This window comes from Littorina saxatilis, linkage group LG7, assembly GCF_037325665.1.
Source record: "Littorina saxatilis isolate snail1 linkage group LG7, US_GU_Lsax_2.0, whole genome shotgun sequence".
Taxonomy (NCBI): domain Eukaryota; kingdom Metazoa; phylum Mollusca; class Gastropoda; order Littorinimorpha; family Littorinidae; genus Littorina; species Littorina saxatilis.
Window position 1 is genome coordinate 55,451,616 of NC_090251.1, and position 18,441 is coordinate 55,470,056.

At 41.8% G+C, this 18,441-nt stretch overlaps 2 protein-coding genes across 6 annotated transcripts in view; both read left to right on the forward strand.

Moving 5' to 3' along the window:
* LOC138971848 (tRNA (guanine-N(7)-)-methyltransferase non-catalytic subunit wdr4-like) overlaps positions 1–18,441 on the forward strand; it is a 204,013-nt gene that overhangs the window by 78,588 nt on the left and 106,984 nt on the right. The window lies entirely within an intron of this gene.
* LOC138971849 (uncharacterized) lies at positions 4,422–18,070 on the forward strand. 3 transcript variants are annotated; one of them, XR_011457398.1, is made up of 4 exons: positions 8,462–8,601; positions 9,117–9,472; positions 11,342–11,488; positions 15,842–18,070. XR_011457398.1 is itself a non-coding variant. In XM_070344683.1 (3 exons), the coding sequence occupies exons 2-3, from the start codon at positions 9,121–9,123 to the stop codon at positions 11,386–11,388; spliced, it is 399 nt and encodes a 132-aa protein (XP_070200784.1). In that variant the 5' UTR covers positions 4,422–5,080; positions 9,117–9,120; the 3' UTR covers positions 11,389–13,709. The 3 variants fall into 3 exon arrangements, 2 of the variants coding, with proteins under 2 accessions (XP_070200784.1, XP_070200783.1); XM_070344683.1 differs by lacking the exons at positions 8,462–8,601; positions 15,842–18,070 and adding an exon at positions 4,422–5,080 and having other exon boundaries at positions 11,342–13,709; XM_070344682.1 differs by lacking the exon at positions 15,842–18,070 and having other exon boundaries at positions 11,342–12,396.

Below are 18,441 nucleotides of genomic sequence, written 5' to 3' on the forward strand. Positions count from 1 at the left end.
CAAGCCTCGGCCTGAAAAGGCCTGTAAATATGGACGTTTAAATAGCTGGCGGCTGTTGTGCGCCTAATCTATTACTGGCTAAGAGCTAGTTTTTTGGGGTGGGGGGTGGGTGGGGGTAGTATTTTTCTTCTCTGCTTGTCTTCGTCGATGTCGTGGTTTTGGTTTGTTTGTGAGTGTTTGAAGGCTGTTTCTTTTTCTTGGTTTGAAATTAATGTCGTTGCGGTTCGATTTTTTTTTTCATGGTGAAGTATGGAGTTTACAACTAGGAAACGTGAAAAGGAGAAGAAGGGGTTTGTGCGTGGTATTGGGTGCTGCTGTGATGTCTGGTCGTGTTACATGCGTCGCTGTCGTTTCGGTGTTCTCATTCTGAAAAAAACCTGCAAAACGGATTTAATTAGCAAAGAATGAAATGAGCTGTTTATTTCGTTTGTAACTAATTCCCAAACCTCCCGTCTGCTAAGTACTGCCCCCCCCCTCCACACTCCATTTGAAAGTTGTCTGGGGAGTGGGGTGGGTTGGAGGGAGAGGTGGAGTTTTGTTTTATATATCCGTCCTTTGTATGGCAGCCGTCTGGTGGATTATTTCCCTCTGTGGCGTAATTTGGATAACCTGAAACTCAGGGAATTAGGTAATAGCCACCGCCATTTGACATGTTGAGGTTGTAAGTAAACATTTTTCTCATGTTTTGTGATTGAATGGAAACCGAATCGCGAAGCGATGAGGTTTTCATTCCAATCACAAAACATGAGAAAAATGTTTACTTACAACCGAAACATGTCAAATGGCGGTGGCTATTTCCATTCTACTTTACTCACCAACAGTGGAACTCGATCTTGCTGAATGACACACTGGGAAAAACGTTCCTTTCCATAAAAATGTCATTGCTTTCGTCGACTATTTACCTCACGTACCTTTTTTCCACACTGCGCAGCTGATTCATTGACATTGAGGCTATCCTGAATATGTTACACAGCGAGAACTGACACTATTGTTAAGAATAGGAACTGAAGTATTTGTTTTTCATTTCTAAACTTTGTTGGTCATGATCACGTTCCAAAAATATTCATGTCGCCAAACGAACAGGACGTGACGTCGATTTGCCTTTTCATTCACTACAATACTCTTCCGGTCTCGGCTACAGGTATTTGTTTTGTTTCTGTTTCAGTGAAGCAAGTAAAAAAAAAAAAAGTGTTTGCGCATGTCTGTTTGTTTATCGAGACCATTATGACGTATCTATTTGTCGTCTTCATTCTCATTCTGGTGTTCTGTCTCTGCGTGGCCCACTGGCACTTGTGCGCTGGCTCCTTTGTCAGCTTCATGGAGTGTGGCATGTTCGTTTTGTTTTCTTCCTTCTTCTGCTATAAATTGCTTGATGTCTTCATCATTCTCCCATTCTGAGTCACTCAGTGATGAGAGACTCAACTCGAAGTTGCCTTCAGATTCCATTTTGACAGTTGCTAACTCTTGTGATTATGGAGTGACGAAACCTCCTTGGGTCACCAGCATAATGAATATGATAAAGTTCGAGGGTAGACAGCCATTATTGATACCATTGTGTTCATACACGAAAATGATATTCATACACTCCACAAAACATGTGAAAATCACCATGCTTCACAAAACATGGGCAATCATCATTTTCTCATGTTTCTAAACCAATGAAATTGCCAGATTTTGATTTTTACTCATAGAGTATTGTAGAATACCTGTTTATCATCTCATTATCAGACAAAAATGGGTCGTCACGACAAATTGTAGATCTTGGTTGTCTTCTTTATGTCAGCAGATAGACAGGATTTTCTGGGCTGTTCTCGGCTTTTTATTCAGTACAGGTCGTAAAGAAAGGTTTCATTTTCGTTTCATTTTCATTGTCATTACTTTGTTATTTCATATAATATGAGAAATTGGTGTTGTGTCCTCCTAGCGGAAAGCTAGCCGCAACAAGAGTCGTGCTACCCAGTTGTGTGCGTGTTGATGTGTCATTAGCCACCTGCCCTTATCGTAGAAAGAGCAATGTACTTGCCACGGTGTTGACACGGGGGTGGATCATGGACACCGTCTGCGAATCATCACGTGAAGTTGAACCATGTCCGTCACGGTAGTTGTATGTACGCCGACATTATTGTGGTGGAACTTGATATATGTGGCGTGAAAGTCGAAGTTTGAGTTATTACATTTAGATTGCTATTTTCCAGGTAAAGATCCTAACTAAAAGTCTGTTTTGCTTTGTAACATCAGCCTTGTGTGACGTATTTATCGCTTCGCAGTTCGGTAATCCATTCAGTTCAAAAGTCATGAAAAATGAAATGGAATGCTGGACCAATTGTTTCAAAACAGACATCTTTCCCCCTTGACTTGACAGCGTTCCGTTCTGGCGAAATAATTTTGAAAATATCAACTTTAGGTAGTTTGCTAGTTTCTGTTAGATATGCAAAGACAACTGATTATTTACATAATGTGATGCCGCTCACTACCGAGTCGGCCTTTCCGAGAAAAGCAATTCGGTTTCCTGTTTTCCAAGAATTTGTTGTCCAGCATTCTTTTGACTCGGAAAATTGTGAGGCACCCCCAACCTCTTTCCAGAACCACCACCAACAACACCCCAACCCACTTCATATTAAGCGAAAACCATTAAGTGTGACTTACAGAGCATTAGCAGTAGACGGCAGAATCCCACGGAAAATGTCTCTTTTTTTTGTCCACCCTTTCCCATTCTGTCTTCTTTTAGAACCTGGTGTGCAGCAGTCTTTTAGCGGGCCAGAAGTCGTGGCCAAAAGCATTGCAGTGGCTGGGTGGCATTACCTGTTTCTTCCACTCCACTGCCCGCTACAAGAATTGCATTTCAGCCTCCCACATCCTGTAGGCAGCGGCCATGAATACTAACTGGCCTCTCACGCTCGCCCTCAGTCTCCCACCATGGTGGCCGAGGGGTTAAGACGTTGCCTATTTTTTTGTAAAGCCGAACATCCGTCTCCGGGAGACCGAGCCTTGTTATAGTAGAAGTGCGCTAAGAGGTTTATGGAGCAAATCGAGAAAATGAATTATTGAACGAAGAGTGCCCCAACAGTTTAAGCGCATTGCCATTAGCCAATCAACTGTTTCATATCAGTCATGTGACACCAGTACTTACTGACAATTGTTTTAGTATGGACTGTCTTCAGTGTTATTTGTTATGTGTTTGAAAGAACACCGCTTAGTCTGATTACCTGTAGCTAGCTGCCAGACGGAGAGTGCATTTATACACGATTCCTTTACCTTCCATTCTTCACGACACAAACCATGCACAACGTATACTGTAAGGACTACAAAGGTAGTTATTGGGAGTATTGTGTGCATGCATTCCCCCTGTGGACTTTACCAAGCGGCGCTTCTCTATTTCTAGTTCATTTATTAGCCTCATTACAGTGTTCTAGATGATCGAACGTGTAGCAAAGACCTGTACGTGTACGTGTAGATATTGCGTCACCCGTGACTCACTCTTTTTCTCAGATGTTCCAAATCATACGTTGTTTTGCTCCAACCAAAACTGCAGATCTTGGCAAACGCGTGACGTAAAAACTAGATTTGGTGACGTTACCCGTACACGTTCCCGTACACGTGCTGAAAGGTGCCACATCTAGATCTTGCTATTATTGGAAGGTCTCCAAGCTCTCTTGGTCGTCTTGACTTGCACCTTTGCATGTCGCGAAACCCGAAACTCACCGATCTGACTTGGTGTTTTCCGCCCCATTGGTGGCCCAACACAATACTTCTGCCACACCGTGCTACGCACCATCGTCTGAAGTTTTTAAAGTGAGAGATTTCATATTTCTGCTTTGTTGCCCGCCCTTTGTGGGCCGCAATTTGGTGGCAGCGGGCCGTGCCCTGTGTATAATTATGGAAAGCCGTTTGGCTCATAACTATTACAGCTGTAATTTAAAATAAATACAGCTGTATTTAATGTTAAATACAGCTGTATTTAATCATAAATACAGCTGTATTTAAAAATAATTACACCTGTATTTAAAAATATATACAGCTGTATTTATTATTAAATACAGGTGTAATTATTTTTAAATACAGCTGCATTTAAAAATAAATACAGCTGTATTTAAAAATAATTACACCTGTATTTAATAGTAAATACAGCTGTATTTAAAAATAAATACACCTGTAATTATTTTTAGATACAGGTGTAATTATTTTTAAATACAGCTGTATTTATTTTTAAATGCAGCTGCATTTAATAAATGCAGCTGAAATAAATTAGAACTTGAATCGGAAAATGTACGACATGCAAAGCGACAATCTCGTGGAGATACTACTTCCGGTTTGCGCCATGCACTTCCAAAATAGCGACGCCACTGGATCAGACCCGCCATTGCGTCAATTTGTTGCAGTCTGGTAATGAGCCAGAAGAAGTTTTAAGAAGGTAAGCAACGTTTTGTTTGCTTGTTCATTTATGACTTAATGGAAGAAACAATGCGTGATCTTTGAAACACGGGTACCGGGTCCCGGTTTCATAACCACTGGCAGTGGCAATCAAAGATGGCGTACGTGTGAAAGCAACTTTCTGTGTTTTGGAGTTCATTAAATGTTGGGATGAATATGTCAGGTTTGAGGATGCACATTTCTGTAGGTTCATCTCGGTATTCCACCCCCTCGGCTTTCTGTTGTAAATATTAAGCTGAGCACGGTGATCGAATGTGGAAGCTACGTTTGGTCAAAGGTCACAGAAGATTTGCGTCGTGCAGCGAAGGAAAGAATCGCGATCTTGTTTCCGAATCGGTACCTCTTTGTTTTTCATTAGACCTGTCATTCTGCTTGCTCGGCTTTGTTAGATGTTTGCATATCGTGTTGCTATTTTCTTTGCTTTTATTATTGTTTCTTACTTGTGCTTCGTTTATCGATACAACGCAAGTAATAAAAGTGTTTGGCAATTTTCAGGGAAAATGGAATGCTACAAGTACAACGCATGGTGTATTCCAGGATATCTGATCAAGAGTTGGATGCGTTGGTGGAACCAATTACTGCTTCCAACAAGCTTACTGGGTCCTTAATGATACAAGCTCGTCTGAAAGGACAGGGGACAGTACTTCAGGTAACTCTTCTGTGCTGAATATTAGAATAGTAAAGCTTCAAAAAGGAATTTTAAACTGTTGAAAAACAACTGAGAAATGGACCAATGTTTCACAGTCACAGATTCTGATTTTAAAGTTAAGTAATACCGTTTTTATATTTAGTCAAGTTTTGACTAAATATTTTAACGTAGAGGGGGGAATCGAGACGAGGGTCGTGGTGTGTGTGTGTCTGTCTGTCTGTCTGTGTGTGTGTTTCGATCCATCATACAACGCCGCAGCTATGGAGGTCAATGCGTTGCTTCGGCAGGGCACTGTGGACTCCCCTAGAGTTGTATTTTGGGACCATGATTTTATGTTTTCCGCTGGAAAACAGTTTACGTTACCTGAATTTGCAGTGTCATTTCCTGGGTGATGGTGTGCATCTAGCAAACGTATATTCCCAAGCTTGGGACCTGTTGGCGTAACATATCAAGATCAAGAAGATCAAGCAACGTCAGGACAGGCCAGGTTGTACAAGTCCCTTCGTCAGGCGATAAACACAGTCGGTTTTTGTGTGATTAAATAATGTTGTAGCCGGGTCAGGTTGCATTGTGCGTTTTGACTGATCAGCTTACAAAGCACGGGTATAGGAACAGGGAATCTTCAAATTGTTTACATTTTCTTTTTTGTTTGGTGCGGGTGGGTGGCATTATAAATCGACGGCTCTAAATGGGGTCAACCAGATCGGTAGATGGGAAGTAACTCGAGTTTATGACAGGCTCGTTGTGGATGATGTCCCTTGTCTAAAAACCAGTTCAAGGTGGAATGGTTCTTCGATCAACACGATTGTTGAGTGTTCTGTCAAATCAAGATATCGTGACATGTTTCAACAGTATGTTTCTGTGTTGGTGGATAGTATGGATCAGTGTTTTTCCAGAGTACTTGGAAATAATTTTCAGGTGAGATTCTGATGAACATGTTGGTGTTACGATGCCTTTTCATGTGAGCGTTTGTCAATTCAGAGAATCAGAATATTTGTTCCTGTGGAGGTACTGTATGTCAATTACCTCGGGTGTTTGTCATTTCAGTGAATCAGGAAATATTGGTTCCTGTGGAAGTACTGTTTTGTCAATCACCTGTTATTTTGCCTAGGAGATTCCAAATTTATTTTGGTTGTGGGCTAGGTAATATTTCATGTGTTGTTTGACTTAGAGAATCGGGAAATGTTTTTCCTGTGGAGGTACTGTTGTCACTTGTGTTGGCTGGTGCCTCACAGATTACAAACACTATTTTGGTTAAAGTACATGTACTCAACTCAACTCAACTCAACTCAACTCAAATTTTATTGGCTTCAATTTTCATAGAAGAATTTGTCTTGCGCTTGGGAGAAAGTAAGAGTATAACATATAAAAACAGCATTCATATCACATTTCATGTATCACACACAGTAATCACTAGTATAAGCCTACAATTATCACATTTGTACCTGTATCATACATGCAAATAAATAGTATCACATTTCCACGTATCACACACAATATATACATTACATAACATACAGCAAGCTTCCATCTCCCGCCCCCCCCCCCCCCCCTCCCACACATACATATCCTCGCACGTGCGTCGACTCCATACAAATGACATCATCAGTCCATTAACTAAAATGCACAATGACTAGTAGTGGGTACATGATACTTAATACGTGCTCAACTAGACCTGCTAACTAAAATAATAACAGAAACAAAAACAAGGACTGGGCACAACATTTACACGTGTGTGACCTACTTACATCAAGTGCCTGTGATCTATAAATAACAATGATTGCGTTTAAAGTAAAACATGAATAATGCCGATGTTTGCTAACAATGAATACATAATAACTAAGATAAGAATGTATGTGCTTTCATAATATGATTATTTTATAAAACACAGTGGGGAAATTTGGAAAATAATTTTTATACGAAACTGCGCACATCGAGTCGAGCTCTGTGGCGTGTGTGTTCGGAGGCAGGAGACACACATGGCTGTGGATATTAATGTTCGGTGGATTAAAAAGGATACCCCGACTTCGGCAGGGCAGAAGGAGGTACAAGACGGTGTGCTGTATTGCTGTGTGTGAGTGTGCTGTGCAGACCTTCTGTGTTATGTGCATGTTCTATTCTAGTCTGTCCGTAGGTTTCATCTGAGGGCCTATTGTGTACAAGGGGAGGTCACTTCCGCCTTATAAACAAACACATGTGGAGACCCACAGAAATACCATAGCATCGTAATGAAAGAGGGCAAAAATACTGATAACAGCAAGGTAAGACAGGTCTAGGACATTATTTCTAGGACTGACTAAGCAAAGGAACAACATCATGATCTTCATAAGCAAAATGATAGTGAGAACAAAACAGAATTCTTACTCTTCTGACTGCTCCCAGTGATTGACATTCAAAACAGACTGTTCTATTCTAAATAGTTGTAAAAAAACTTCATAAGAATAATATTAAACATACATACTTGATTTGTTTAAACATAATTCTAGTGTAAAAGTATACTTTATAAGTTGTGGAGATAATTTTAAAACATTAAGATTAAGATAAAAAAACACAACAATAACATGACAACATTAGTGTACAATGCATTCCTAGCTAGCTCTGAGGAAAACTCCATTGTACATGCATGCACTAAGTGGTATCATTGAGAACTGAGATGGCGGATGGAATAAACGACTTCCGCATGCGAGAGGTTCTACACTTTGCAGCTCTGTATCTACGCCTAGATGTAGATGGCATGAGTGCAAACTGATCATGCAGGGGGTGCGATTCATCTTCAACGACCTTTCGTGCTTTTGTGGCTGTTCTCTTATGCACCAGTTCATCCAAGCTTGGGAACTGAACCCCAACCACCTTTTCTGCCTGTCTGATCACTCTTGCCAGATGGCTCTTGTCCTCTACAGTAGCCCCATAGTACCATACCATGAGGTTGAAGGTCAAAACACTTTCAATGCTGGCTCTGTAGAACATTGCCAGTATTTCAGGGCAGACCTTGAACTGCTTGAGTTTCCTCAGAAAGTACAATCTTGAATTGCACTTGCTAACTACCTTGGCTATGTGTTTTGACCACGAGAGATCTGAACTGATGATGCAGCCCAAGTATTTGTACTCTTGTACTTGTTCTACCTCTTTCCCCCCTATCACTAGTGGCTCTGTTTCCTTTTCCCCTCTCCTAAAGTCTGTGATCATCTCTTTTGTTTTGCCCACATTGAGGTCTAGGCTGTTCTGGTCACACCACTCTACTAGTTTGTCCACCTCCTGTTTGTACACTGTGTCATCATCATTCTGTATCAGGCCTACCAGAGCTGAGTCATCAGCAAACTTCGAAAGTTTGCCATTGGTGGCTCTACAGTCGTTGGTGTACAGGGTGAAGATTGTCGGAGACAAACAGCAGCCTTGTGGACTCCCTGTACTGATCTCGAGGCTGTCTGAGATGACCCCGTCTACTGCCACGTACTGAGATCGACCCACCAGGAAGTCGATAATCCACTTGATGATCTGCGGACTGACTGACAGTGGGCTAGGTAATATTTCATGGTGGGGCTGATTTTTCAGAGAATCAGAAAACATGGTTCGCTGTTGTTCTTTTTGTCAAATTAAGCTATAGGGCCTCAGAGATTCCAACATTAGTTAGTATGTGGATTTGTTAGCCAGGTATTATGTTGGTGTGTGACAGTTCAGAGAACCATGATGTAATTTCCTGTTGGTGTTCTGTTTGTCATAAATGTATTGAGCCTCAGAGATTCCAAACTCGTTTGGTGGGGGTACTGGGTGCCAGGATTTGAGTTTGACACAGAAAACACAATTGGTTTGAAGTACTTTGGGCCAGATTTTAATCAATTTCTTTGGTTTGTATTTCAGACTCCCAAAATCTGGTGACAACTTCAGAAGTATGGGATATTAAACACCTTTTACAGGCTGAACAGTGAAGGAGTTGTTAACTCCTGCAAGGAGCAGCAGACAAGTTCAAGGCTTATGTGTAATTCTCAGTAATCTGACAAATAAGGCTGTGTTCACATATCCTGTTTTTTATGCACAGGAATATGCCTCCCAGGAGGGCAGCGTCAAGGCGGGTAGCCGAAGTGACCCGAGCCGCTGCAGGTCGGCCGAGGGCCAGCAACCAGACAGCCTCGCAGCGACAACCCGGTGGGTTTGAGTCAGCCACAGCAGGAGGGGAAGAAAGCGCCACTGCTTTGGCCGCGGTATTGGCAGAACTACGCAGGCTGGGGGAGCGGCAAGTGGCCATTGTCTCGCTCCAGAAAGACAACCAACGTCTGCAAGAAGCTGTTTCGGGTGATCGTGAGGCCATCGCCTCAACATCGGGATCGATGACAACCGGTACCAGCAATTCTACCCTGTCTGGCTCGGTTGCCAACCTGGTCAACACAATCACAGGTGAGGCGGCCACCCAATTGGTGCCTGTTGTTTTGTTCGTCGAGGATAAAGTTAAACGCAGGATCTGGGGCCCGGGGCGTCAATCCACAATGACAACTGAAAAGTTTCAAATGGAAGCGTGTCAATGTTAATTGTAATTCAATCTGACAATGATCTCTTTCCTGCGTTCATGCGGTTGCAAACAGACCAGAATTGGTTCTGTTCTGTTCACATAGTACTTTGAGTTCACTTACATGCAAGGGTGATGCACAGTATTCCTATGGAGAGAACTTCATCTTTAAGTGTACTTCGATTAACTGAAGATATTCAATTGTTTACTTCAATGTGGGAGGTGTGCAATGTGTAAATACTCATCAACTCAGTCAGTAAGATTTATGTGCAGGTGTATGATGCAGAGCTGTCAGCCCCTATGAAGCTTCATGTGTAGCAATCTTGAATTTATAGTGTAGCAAATGGTGTTTATCTTTAAGTATTGCATCATCTTATAATCCACTGCACCTACATGTTTATATGTCAAGACACAAATGTTGCAATAACTGTGTTCAGACAAGAAAACAGCAGCAGGAACAAATGAACATTGTAGAGTGTCTGTATAACGAAGTAGCATTTTCTGTTTTACAAGTAGCATGCTACATCGAAAGCGTAATAGTCTGCAGCTCTAATTGGGCCACTAATGCGGCATGGTGCTTTTGGATTCCACAAGTTATTTTGCATGTTGTTTTTAAGGCAAATATGTCAGAAGCTCCTAAAGAACTTTAGTGGGTAAGCCTGTGACATTGTTGTCCACATAGAGAATACTATATGGTTTCCTATGAAATACCAGTTTTACACAAGTTGTGCTTTTAAATATTAAACTGCGAACAATATTTCAAAACACTAGTGTAAAACTGGTATCAAACAGGAAGCCATGTAGTATTCTGTTTATCCTACATACAGGGTTCGTACAGGTCATGGAAAGTCATGGAATTTGATTTTTAATTTTCCAGGCCTGGAAAGTCATGGAATTTCAATTCAAGTCATGGAATTTCAATTCAAGTCATGGAATTTAACATAAATAAGAAAGAAAAAAAATTAACCTTTAGCACGCCAGCTTTCTTTCGAGTTGTTTCTTGACAACAAAAAGTATGCGGAATTGGAACGAATTACCAAGGAAGATCTTCGCAATGAACTGTGTATCGCGGTGAAAAAAATGACAGTTCGTCAAGTCACAGTGTTAGTGACGGTTATGAAACGGAATTTACGAAAGTGCAGATGGATACAAACAGTGGCTGGTCCAGTTTAGTGAAATGACAGGACCAGCAAACATTACCGATAATCTGACTGCGTAGCAAATGCTTGACTTGCTTGTCAAAGAGACACTGCGTAGAAACTGACTCAAATTCAGTGCAAAGCAAGCCAGTGTCAAAACTGGCAGTGACAAGATGTAAAAAGTTTGCGTGTTCGGAAATGGCGACCTGTGGATCTAGTCATGGAAAATGTTATTGAGGCTCATGGAAAAGTCATGGAATTTTGTTTCTAAAAACCAGTGGGGACCCTGTACATACTGTTGCATGTTCATTGCTGTAAATGTCCCTTTGTCGAAGCGCCCAGATTGAAGAAGCTTAAAAATTGAACCTGGATATCTCCGAATGCCTCGTGTAATCTTTTATGTCAAAGCAAGGAAATGTCACTGGTGTGGTGTTTACGTTCTTAAAATTCTTCCGAGTGTTCAAAGAAGGACGCTTGTTTCGGTATTGGAGGCAGTGAAAAATCAGGTCCTTGTCAGACAAGACCTCTTTACACATGCAATGTAGAGTGAATGGTATTGTTATGACATGAGTGGTATGTCACGTTAGTGTAATAAGTTGTATTCTTACACGCTCCACAAAGGCACAGAGTACGGGGAGCCATCCAGCGGGTTGATCCTGGTGGAGTAGCTGTCAGAGCTTTGGCGTTGAGGCCCACGAGACGTCGTCTGTACCAAGTATCAGGACCAAACGCTCTCTGGCATCTAGACGGATACCACAAGTTGATATCGTGAGTACAGCTACAAATACATACACTGGGCACAAAAAAATCCTTTTTCAAAATTTGGTGAATGTTGAGTGTGTCCGGTGGTGGGGAGGATGTTGGGGGTTGTGCCAGTTTGAACATGGAATTTGAGTGGATTGATACAGGTGGCATAAGGAATTCTCTTAAACATTATTTTATGACGCTGGAATCTTTCTTTTAAGACCTACATAACCCTGAGATAATAAGGTCTTATAATGGGGGTAAACTTACAGAGGTTATGAGCAGAATATCTTAGAGAACAGCATACCTGCCAATTGCTACGATTTTGGCGCAGCATGCTCCGATTTTGCAGGAATTGCTACGCTGCTACTCTAAGCCCTGAGCTGCTACGCTAAAAAAAAAAAAAAAATGACAAGCGTGCAAAATGTTCACTTATTGCTTGACAATCAACAATGAACATTGCATAACTAGTCGAGTACCGATGGCTGGGAACCACTCCGTTATGACTCGATATTGTCCACGTGACTTGCTTAGCAAATCGTGAATTTTATTGCAAGCATTCGCATTTCCGGTGACTCTATGCGCCAATTGTGAATTTGATTAGAATATGCAATGCACTTGTTAAGTTGTAAGCTGTGCACAGTGACGGTGTTAGAAGTGGAAACTGGAGGGAGACAGGATAAAAACGGGGAAACGTAAGGGTGGTGAAGATTATGGTGCAAGTTCCACGCCGATGCGGGCAAATCATTTTCAACGATTTTTGCCGAAGAATTCGACAGACTTTGCGTGTATAGGTAATAATACCTGCTATTCCGACTTGGTTGTGTGACAGACGTTTTCTTCCACACGAGATTACGTTGATTGTCTAAATCTACTTTTTGACGGAAGTGACCGAACAACTGTGAATGACGTCTCGTTATATGGGAATGACGTCAGTCTGTATCTTTTGAAGCATCGCATTCTTCATGACGTCTTTCTGTGTCTGCATCCGCAAAATGTTTGTTCATTCCGGAATCTTTGTCATCTATGTTCAGAACTCTGTCCTTATAGTGTCAGACAAACAGGCCTCCTGAGCGAACCACTTTCCAAGGGAAGTTAAATTCGCGTATGGAAACAGTACTGTCGTCTAGGGTGCCGTTTTCAGTATTCTGAGCGTTGAAGAATCTGTAAAGAGAAGAAACGATAACAGCAGGAGAAATAAAAGTCGTGTGTGCATTTTATGTTTTTTTGGAGTGACGATTTTGAGTTTGAATCCGTTCTTGCCATGCTCCTAAAGCGTGTAACATACAATCTTGCATACGTTTGCTTTAGTAGTGGCAAAGAAGGAAAGCGTGTGACATTGAACTATGTTTAGACGGTTGTAATGTCGTAGAGCTCTCAGAATCTTACAAACGTTTTTGATGGCATTTTAAATGCGGGCTTGCGATTCAAATTTAAGATTATGCGAGTGCTACGCTTATAAACACCAATTGCAACTCTGACATTGGGTGAAAGTTCCAAAATGCTACTCTTTGGGCTTCACAGGGGTTGGCAGCTATGAAACAGGGTCTTGAAAATGTCTTGTTTGGGATCGTAAAAGGAAGGGCGTCTTCTAAGGGGTAGGTGGGTAACGAAGGTGAGTCGTGTGCAAGTATTTGCTTTTCTTTTCTTTTTATTTTGTCATTTTCTGGATATGTAATGAAAGACTGGTCCATTGATGATTTCCCCACGGAATACAAAACATATTCTGGTTATACCTTACCATTTCTACTGGGTGGTTATTTAAATTTGGTTGCTTGGTGTTTTTTTAAACAATAAACACCCCTTCAAGTTAACAGAGAAATAAGCAGAGGGGGGAATACTTTTCGGTGAATACCAAGCTACCTAGTCCTAACAAATAACCACCCAGCAACCAGTCTGAATCCTCGATAGCTCATAGGTTGAGAAACCACACTGTGTGGTCACTGCTTGGTGACTGAAAAGTTCTGAATGCTCAAATATTCGAAAGAGGAAAGAGCTCATACATACTGCATTTACACTATTCATTTCAGGTTTCAACACACAGAATCCAATATAAGATCCATAAGTTTGGTTGTTTTCTAAATCAAAATCTACGTTGTACCAGACACAAGGTCTCAAGGCAAGTAACTCTCATATTTTGTGTAGAAAATAGAGTTGTTCCCATTTTGCATTTGTACAAATAACAAGAAGAGCAAACGCTCGATCGAGTCACTTTCGCAGTTCTGAATATTATATGAGGCATCAGATGGACAGGAAGAAATTGCTATTCACAACACAATGAGTCACGTTCACATAAAATTTGAGCCCGGTCACTTTTATAGTTTCCGAGAAAAGCCCAACGTTAAGTTGTGTGTTGCCGAACAGAAAAGGCTAGTTATCTCCCTTGTTTTTCTGATAACGTTCGTAAAAGGCTACAGATGTAAATACTTTGATGTAAAGAATAATCCTACAAAGTTTCAATCACATCCGATGAACTTTGTCAAAGATATAAAATGTCTAATTTTTCCTTTGACGCTGACCTGTGACCTTGAAAAAGGTCAACGGTCAACGAAACCATCGTTAAAGTGTAGAGGTCATTGGAGGTCACGACTAAACAAAATATGAGCCCGATCGCTTTGATAGTTTCCGAGAAAAGTCCAACGTTAAGGTGGTGTCTACGGACGGACGGCCGGCCGGACAGACTAACACTGACCGATTACATAGAGTCACTTTTTCTCAAGTGACTCAAAAAGACAGTAATCTGTAGGTCAATTATATTTCACTTCATAAATAGAACTTTTTTTCCCGAGATACTTAAACATGAAAAGAACGCAAAAATATTTGCCTTATCGTCTTAGCAGAACAACTATGTACTTTATTTTATTCGAAATTAAATTAACTGCTATAAAGAGTTTGCAGAATTGCGCAATTTTCACAGAACTCTTCAACCATGGATTAATCACATGCTTGTGCAGGTAGACTGGCTGAGTGAATAATACTTGATCAAAATAATTATGTGTGCTGTGGGCAGGCTGTCTGTCTGTCCAAGGACAAAAAATGTAACGTTGAGCTGTTATCTCAGAAGTTTATACAGCTAGACCTCTGAAACTTTGCACACTTTTAGGGTTTGATGATTTCACGAAGTGACCCCAGTTTCGTTGACCCTCATCAAATTTTGGGGTCACAGCGGGGTCATGTTCGTTTAATAAAAACTTAACGTTGATGTTATCTCAGATGTGTTTTTAGCTAGAGCTTTAATAGTACGCACACTTCTAGGTTTTGATAATCTACCAACTTGACATAAGATTGTGGGCGGGGATGTAGCTCAGTCGGTAGCGCGCTAGATTTGTATCCAGTTGCCTGCTGTCAGCGTGAGTTCGTCCCCACGTTCGGCGGGAGATTTATTTCTCGGAGTCAACTTTGTGTGCAGACTCTCCTCGGTGTCCGAACACCCCCGTGTGTACACACAAGCACAAGACCAAGTGCGCACGAAAAAGATCCTGTAATCCATGTCAGAGTTCGGTGGGTTATAGAAACAAGAAAATACCCTGCATGCTTCCCCTGAAAACGGCGTATGGCTGCCTAAATGGTGGGGTAAAAACGGTCATACACGTAAAATTCCACTCGTGCAAACCACGAGTGCATAAGAAGAAGAAGACGACATAAGGTTGATTGACCTTCGTCACAGCCCACTTCGTCAACATCACGGGCCAAAGAATCTAGACACAGCCATCGTCGAACGCTGAAGAAGAAGAAGATTGACCTTCGTCAAGTTTTGGGGTCACAGGGGGTCATGTTCGAATCAAAATATCTTAACATTGATGTTATCTCAGGTGTTTTTGAAGCTTGAGCTTTGAAACTTTGAACACTTGAAGGATTTGATCATCTACCTACGTGACCCTAGTTTGGTTGATCCCTGTCACATTTTGGGGTCACAGTGGGGTCAAGTTTGTAAAAGCTTTACATTGCGGTTTTCTCAGTTATTTTTATTAAATTTCACTGAATTGTATGTGTTATTAACCAGCTGACATTACCAAAATTTTGCTTATTTTTATCAAATTTTAGAGTCCCAGCAGTTAGTGGAATCCTCCTTTTAAGACCTACAAGACCCTTAAGGCTTATGGACATGACGAAGAAAAGTCATATAAAGCAATTGCTTTTCTTGATTTATTTCTTTGCAAAATTGAAGAAAGGGGGATTAAATGGGTTACACACCTTTTCTCAATGATATATATTAAAAATAATGGTCTTGATTCTCGGTCATGAAAAAGCACTTTGACCATTACTTTTTAATATTTACTGAGCATGTTACCTGTACTTATTTCCCAATAACTCTTTAATCAGAATTTGTGTGGTGAAATCACATATGGAAACGGATCTCTGTTTGTTATATTGCAGGTGGAAAATGGTGATTCATGGGGCAATCGATGGCTTTAGCCGGGCCACTACCTTCCTCCATGCCACCGAAACAACAGGTCAGAGACCGTTCGGGATCTGTTTTTGGGTGGAACCCAACGCTTTGGACTCCGCATGGACCATGGTGGCGAGAATCTGGATGTCGTCGCCCTCATGAATGAACACAGGGGAGAAGGGAGAGGCAGTGCGATGCAAGGCCGCAGTGACCATAACCAAAGGATCGAGCGTCTCTGGCTCGACGTCTGGAAAGATGTGGTGAACCCTTACCATGACCTGTTTACTGCAATGAGAACACCACAGGCAGAAGGTGGTCTGGGGATACTGAACATGGACAATCCCATTCACTTGTGGGCCCTCCACTATGTTTTTCTGCCGAACCGGTCCCTACAGTGGATTGTGGAACAGAAGAACCACCAACCCCTGAGGACAGAGCGCAACAGAACTCCCCTGCAGCTCTTCTTCAGGGGGATGCTGGAGAGACGAGCCAGCACATCCACAGCAGTACAGGACTTCTGGAAAGGGAGAAGCCTTCAATCGATAATCGAGGACCATCCTTTGCCAGACAGTCGTTAGGATGTGCCTGCCACGGCTTGCCCCCTCTCTGAGGAACAGCTCGTGCAACTAACGGAGCGCATTGACCCTCGGAGTGGGCCACCCACCAATCAACATGGTCAGATGTTGTTCTCCAGTTCGTTGCCAACATGCTCGAGTAAAAAAAAAGTTAGCTTGTGGACACCCCAAACCTGAAGTGTATAGCAGACCTGTGAACCCATACGATTTTGCCATATTTTGTACGCTTGATTGTCCAGACTACAAGCAGATTGGTCAGTGGAATCACAAGAAAAATTCATTGTCTACTTTTATTTACAAGCGCATTCCAAAGCCGATCCAGTGTTTTGACACATGATTACTGCTTTTGTCAATGAAAGAAGCATTCGTTTTAAATTGTAAACTTATTAGGCTACTTGCCCTATCCGCTCCAGCCACGTAATCGTGCAATAAATCTGCAATATCTTGCATGGCGTTGGGAGGTGTGCCTCAATTTGCGGGTTTGCTTTGAGACCTCAGAGTAAGGATGTGTCTGGGTGCAGACACTTCGCCTTCAAAAAAGTTAATTTGCACTGAGCAGCATTGGGCTGCAACAATGAAAGCCTCAAAAACAATCATAAAGTTTGTTCAAAGTACCAAGCATGGTAGAAGGTATAAGCAACTGTTTTTTTCAAATTGGTTTAAATCTGCGCTCTAATTCTAAACCAATCTTTGTAAAGTGGAAAGTCATTCAAATAAAGCGAAATTATGTCCGCTGTGTATTTTATTATTTTTAAACACAGGTACTGCACCACGAAAACAATATTGCTAAAAAAAAAAAAAAAATATGTACACTTTGTGAAAGAAAGTTGTAAAGAAAGTTTTACACAATGATTTGCCATTAGGTTACCTGTTTAATTGCACCAAACAGACATGGGATTCTTCCGTAAAATTACGGAATTCCGTAAATTTTTAGGCTCCAGGGATCATTCTTGAGATTCGTGCAAATCCGCTGAGAAAATGTTGGGATATATGTAGGTAAAGACCCAAGTTTTTCGGCCGGTCCGCTGATCGCGACGCTCCATTCCATACTATTCTTGAACGGTTGGTTCCTAAAACGGTCAGACTGTTGCTGGTCGATCCGTATGGGAACACGCTCTGTGTCTTTGTCTCCTACAGTCACCGTTTCAACGTAGCTATCGGGGATTCAGTATAAGCTAAAGCATACCGTATGAGAATGATTCGGCGCCATTTTTACATCGCTTCGAGCCACTTGCCAAAATGATGAGGAAGCTAAAGCGAGACGAAACCGTTCTATCCCGGGAAATTGACCAGCAGAAGTACAAGAAAAATCTCTGGAGATTCGACTGGCTCGATGAAGTTGTATCATTGAGCTGGAAATACGAGAAAGGCCAGAAGACACAAGACGTGAAACTGAAAGTTGGCGATGCTTTTGCTAAAATCAACTTGCCGGGAAAAGCTTAGTGCACTTTGTGCAACGATGTTAATGTTATCAACTACGGTTCCAATGGAAAGACTGCCCTCAAAAGCCACTTGAAAAGCAACAAGCACCTGACTATCCTGAAAACCCAGTCGTGTAATCAGTCACTGGAGTCGTTTGGCACCGACAAGGTAAGAACATTGAAACCACACCGTCACACGCCACCCCCCCCCCCCCCCCCCCATCCCCGCCTCTCTCTCTCTCTCTCTCTCTCTCTCTCTCTCTTTCTCCTCCTTATTTTGAGTCTTAGCGTAAAATTAATTTGAGAAACATGGGAAGGAAGAGAAAGGGAGGGGGGGGGCTATGATTAAGCTGAAATATGCATTTCAGGGCCATTTTTGTGTGTCTAAAATACTAAAAACCTTCAGCTTCTGGGGGTGAAGCCCCCAGACCCCGACCAGGGGCGTTGCCCCTGGACCCTACTGGGGGCCTTCTGCGGCCCCCAGACCCCCACTTTTTTTCCCCTTAATTATCACTTTTTCTGAATCCCATGTCTGACCAAATTTCTTTTGATGTATCTATAGTATAGATTTATAAGGTTGAAAATTGCTGA

Excerpts from the sequence above, each read along its gene's own strand:
- LOC138971849 (XM_070344683.1), top strand. The coding sequence starts at position 9,121 with ATGCCTCCCAGGAGGGCAGCGTCAAGGCGGGTAGCCGAAGTGACCCGA. Across the intron at positions 9,473-11,341 it reads CCTGGTCAACACAATCACAG|GCACAGAGTACGGGGAGCCA; the intron begins GTGAGGCGGCCA and ends CGCTCCACAAAG.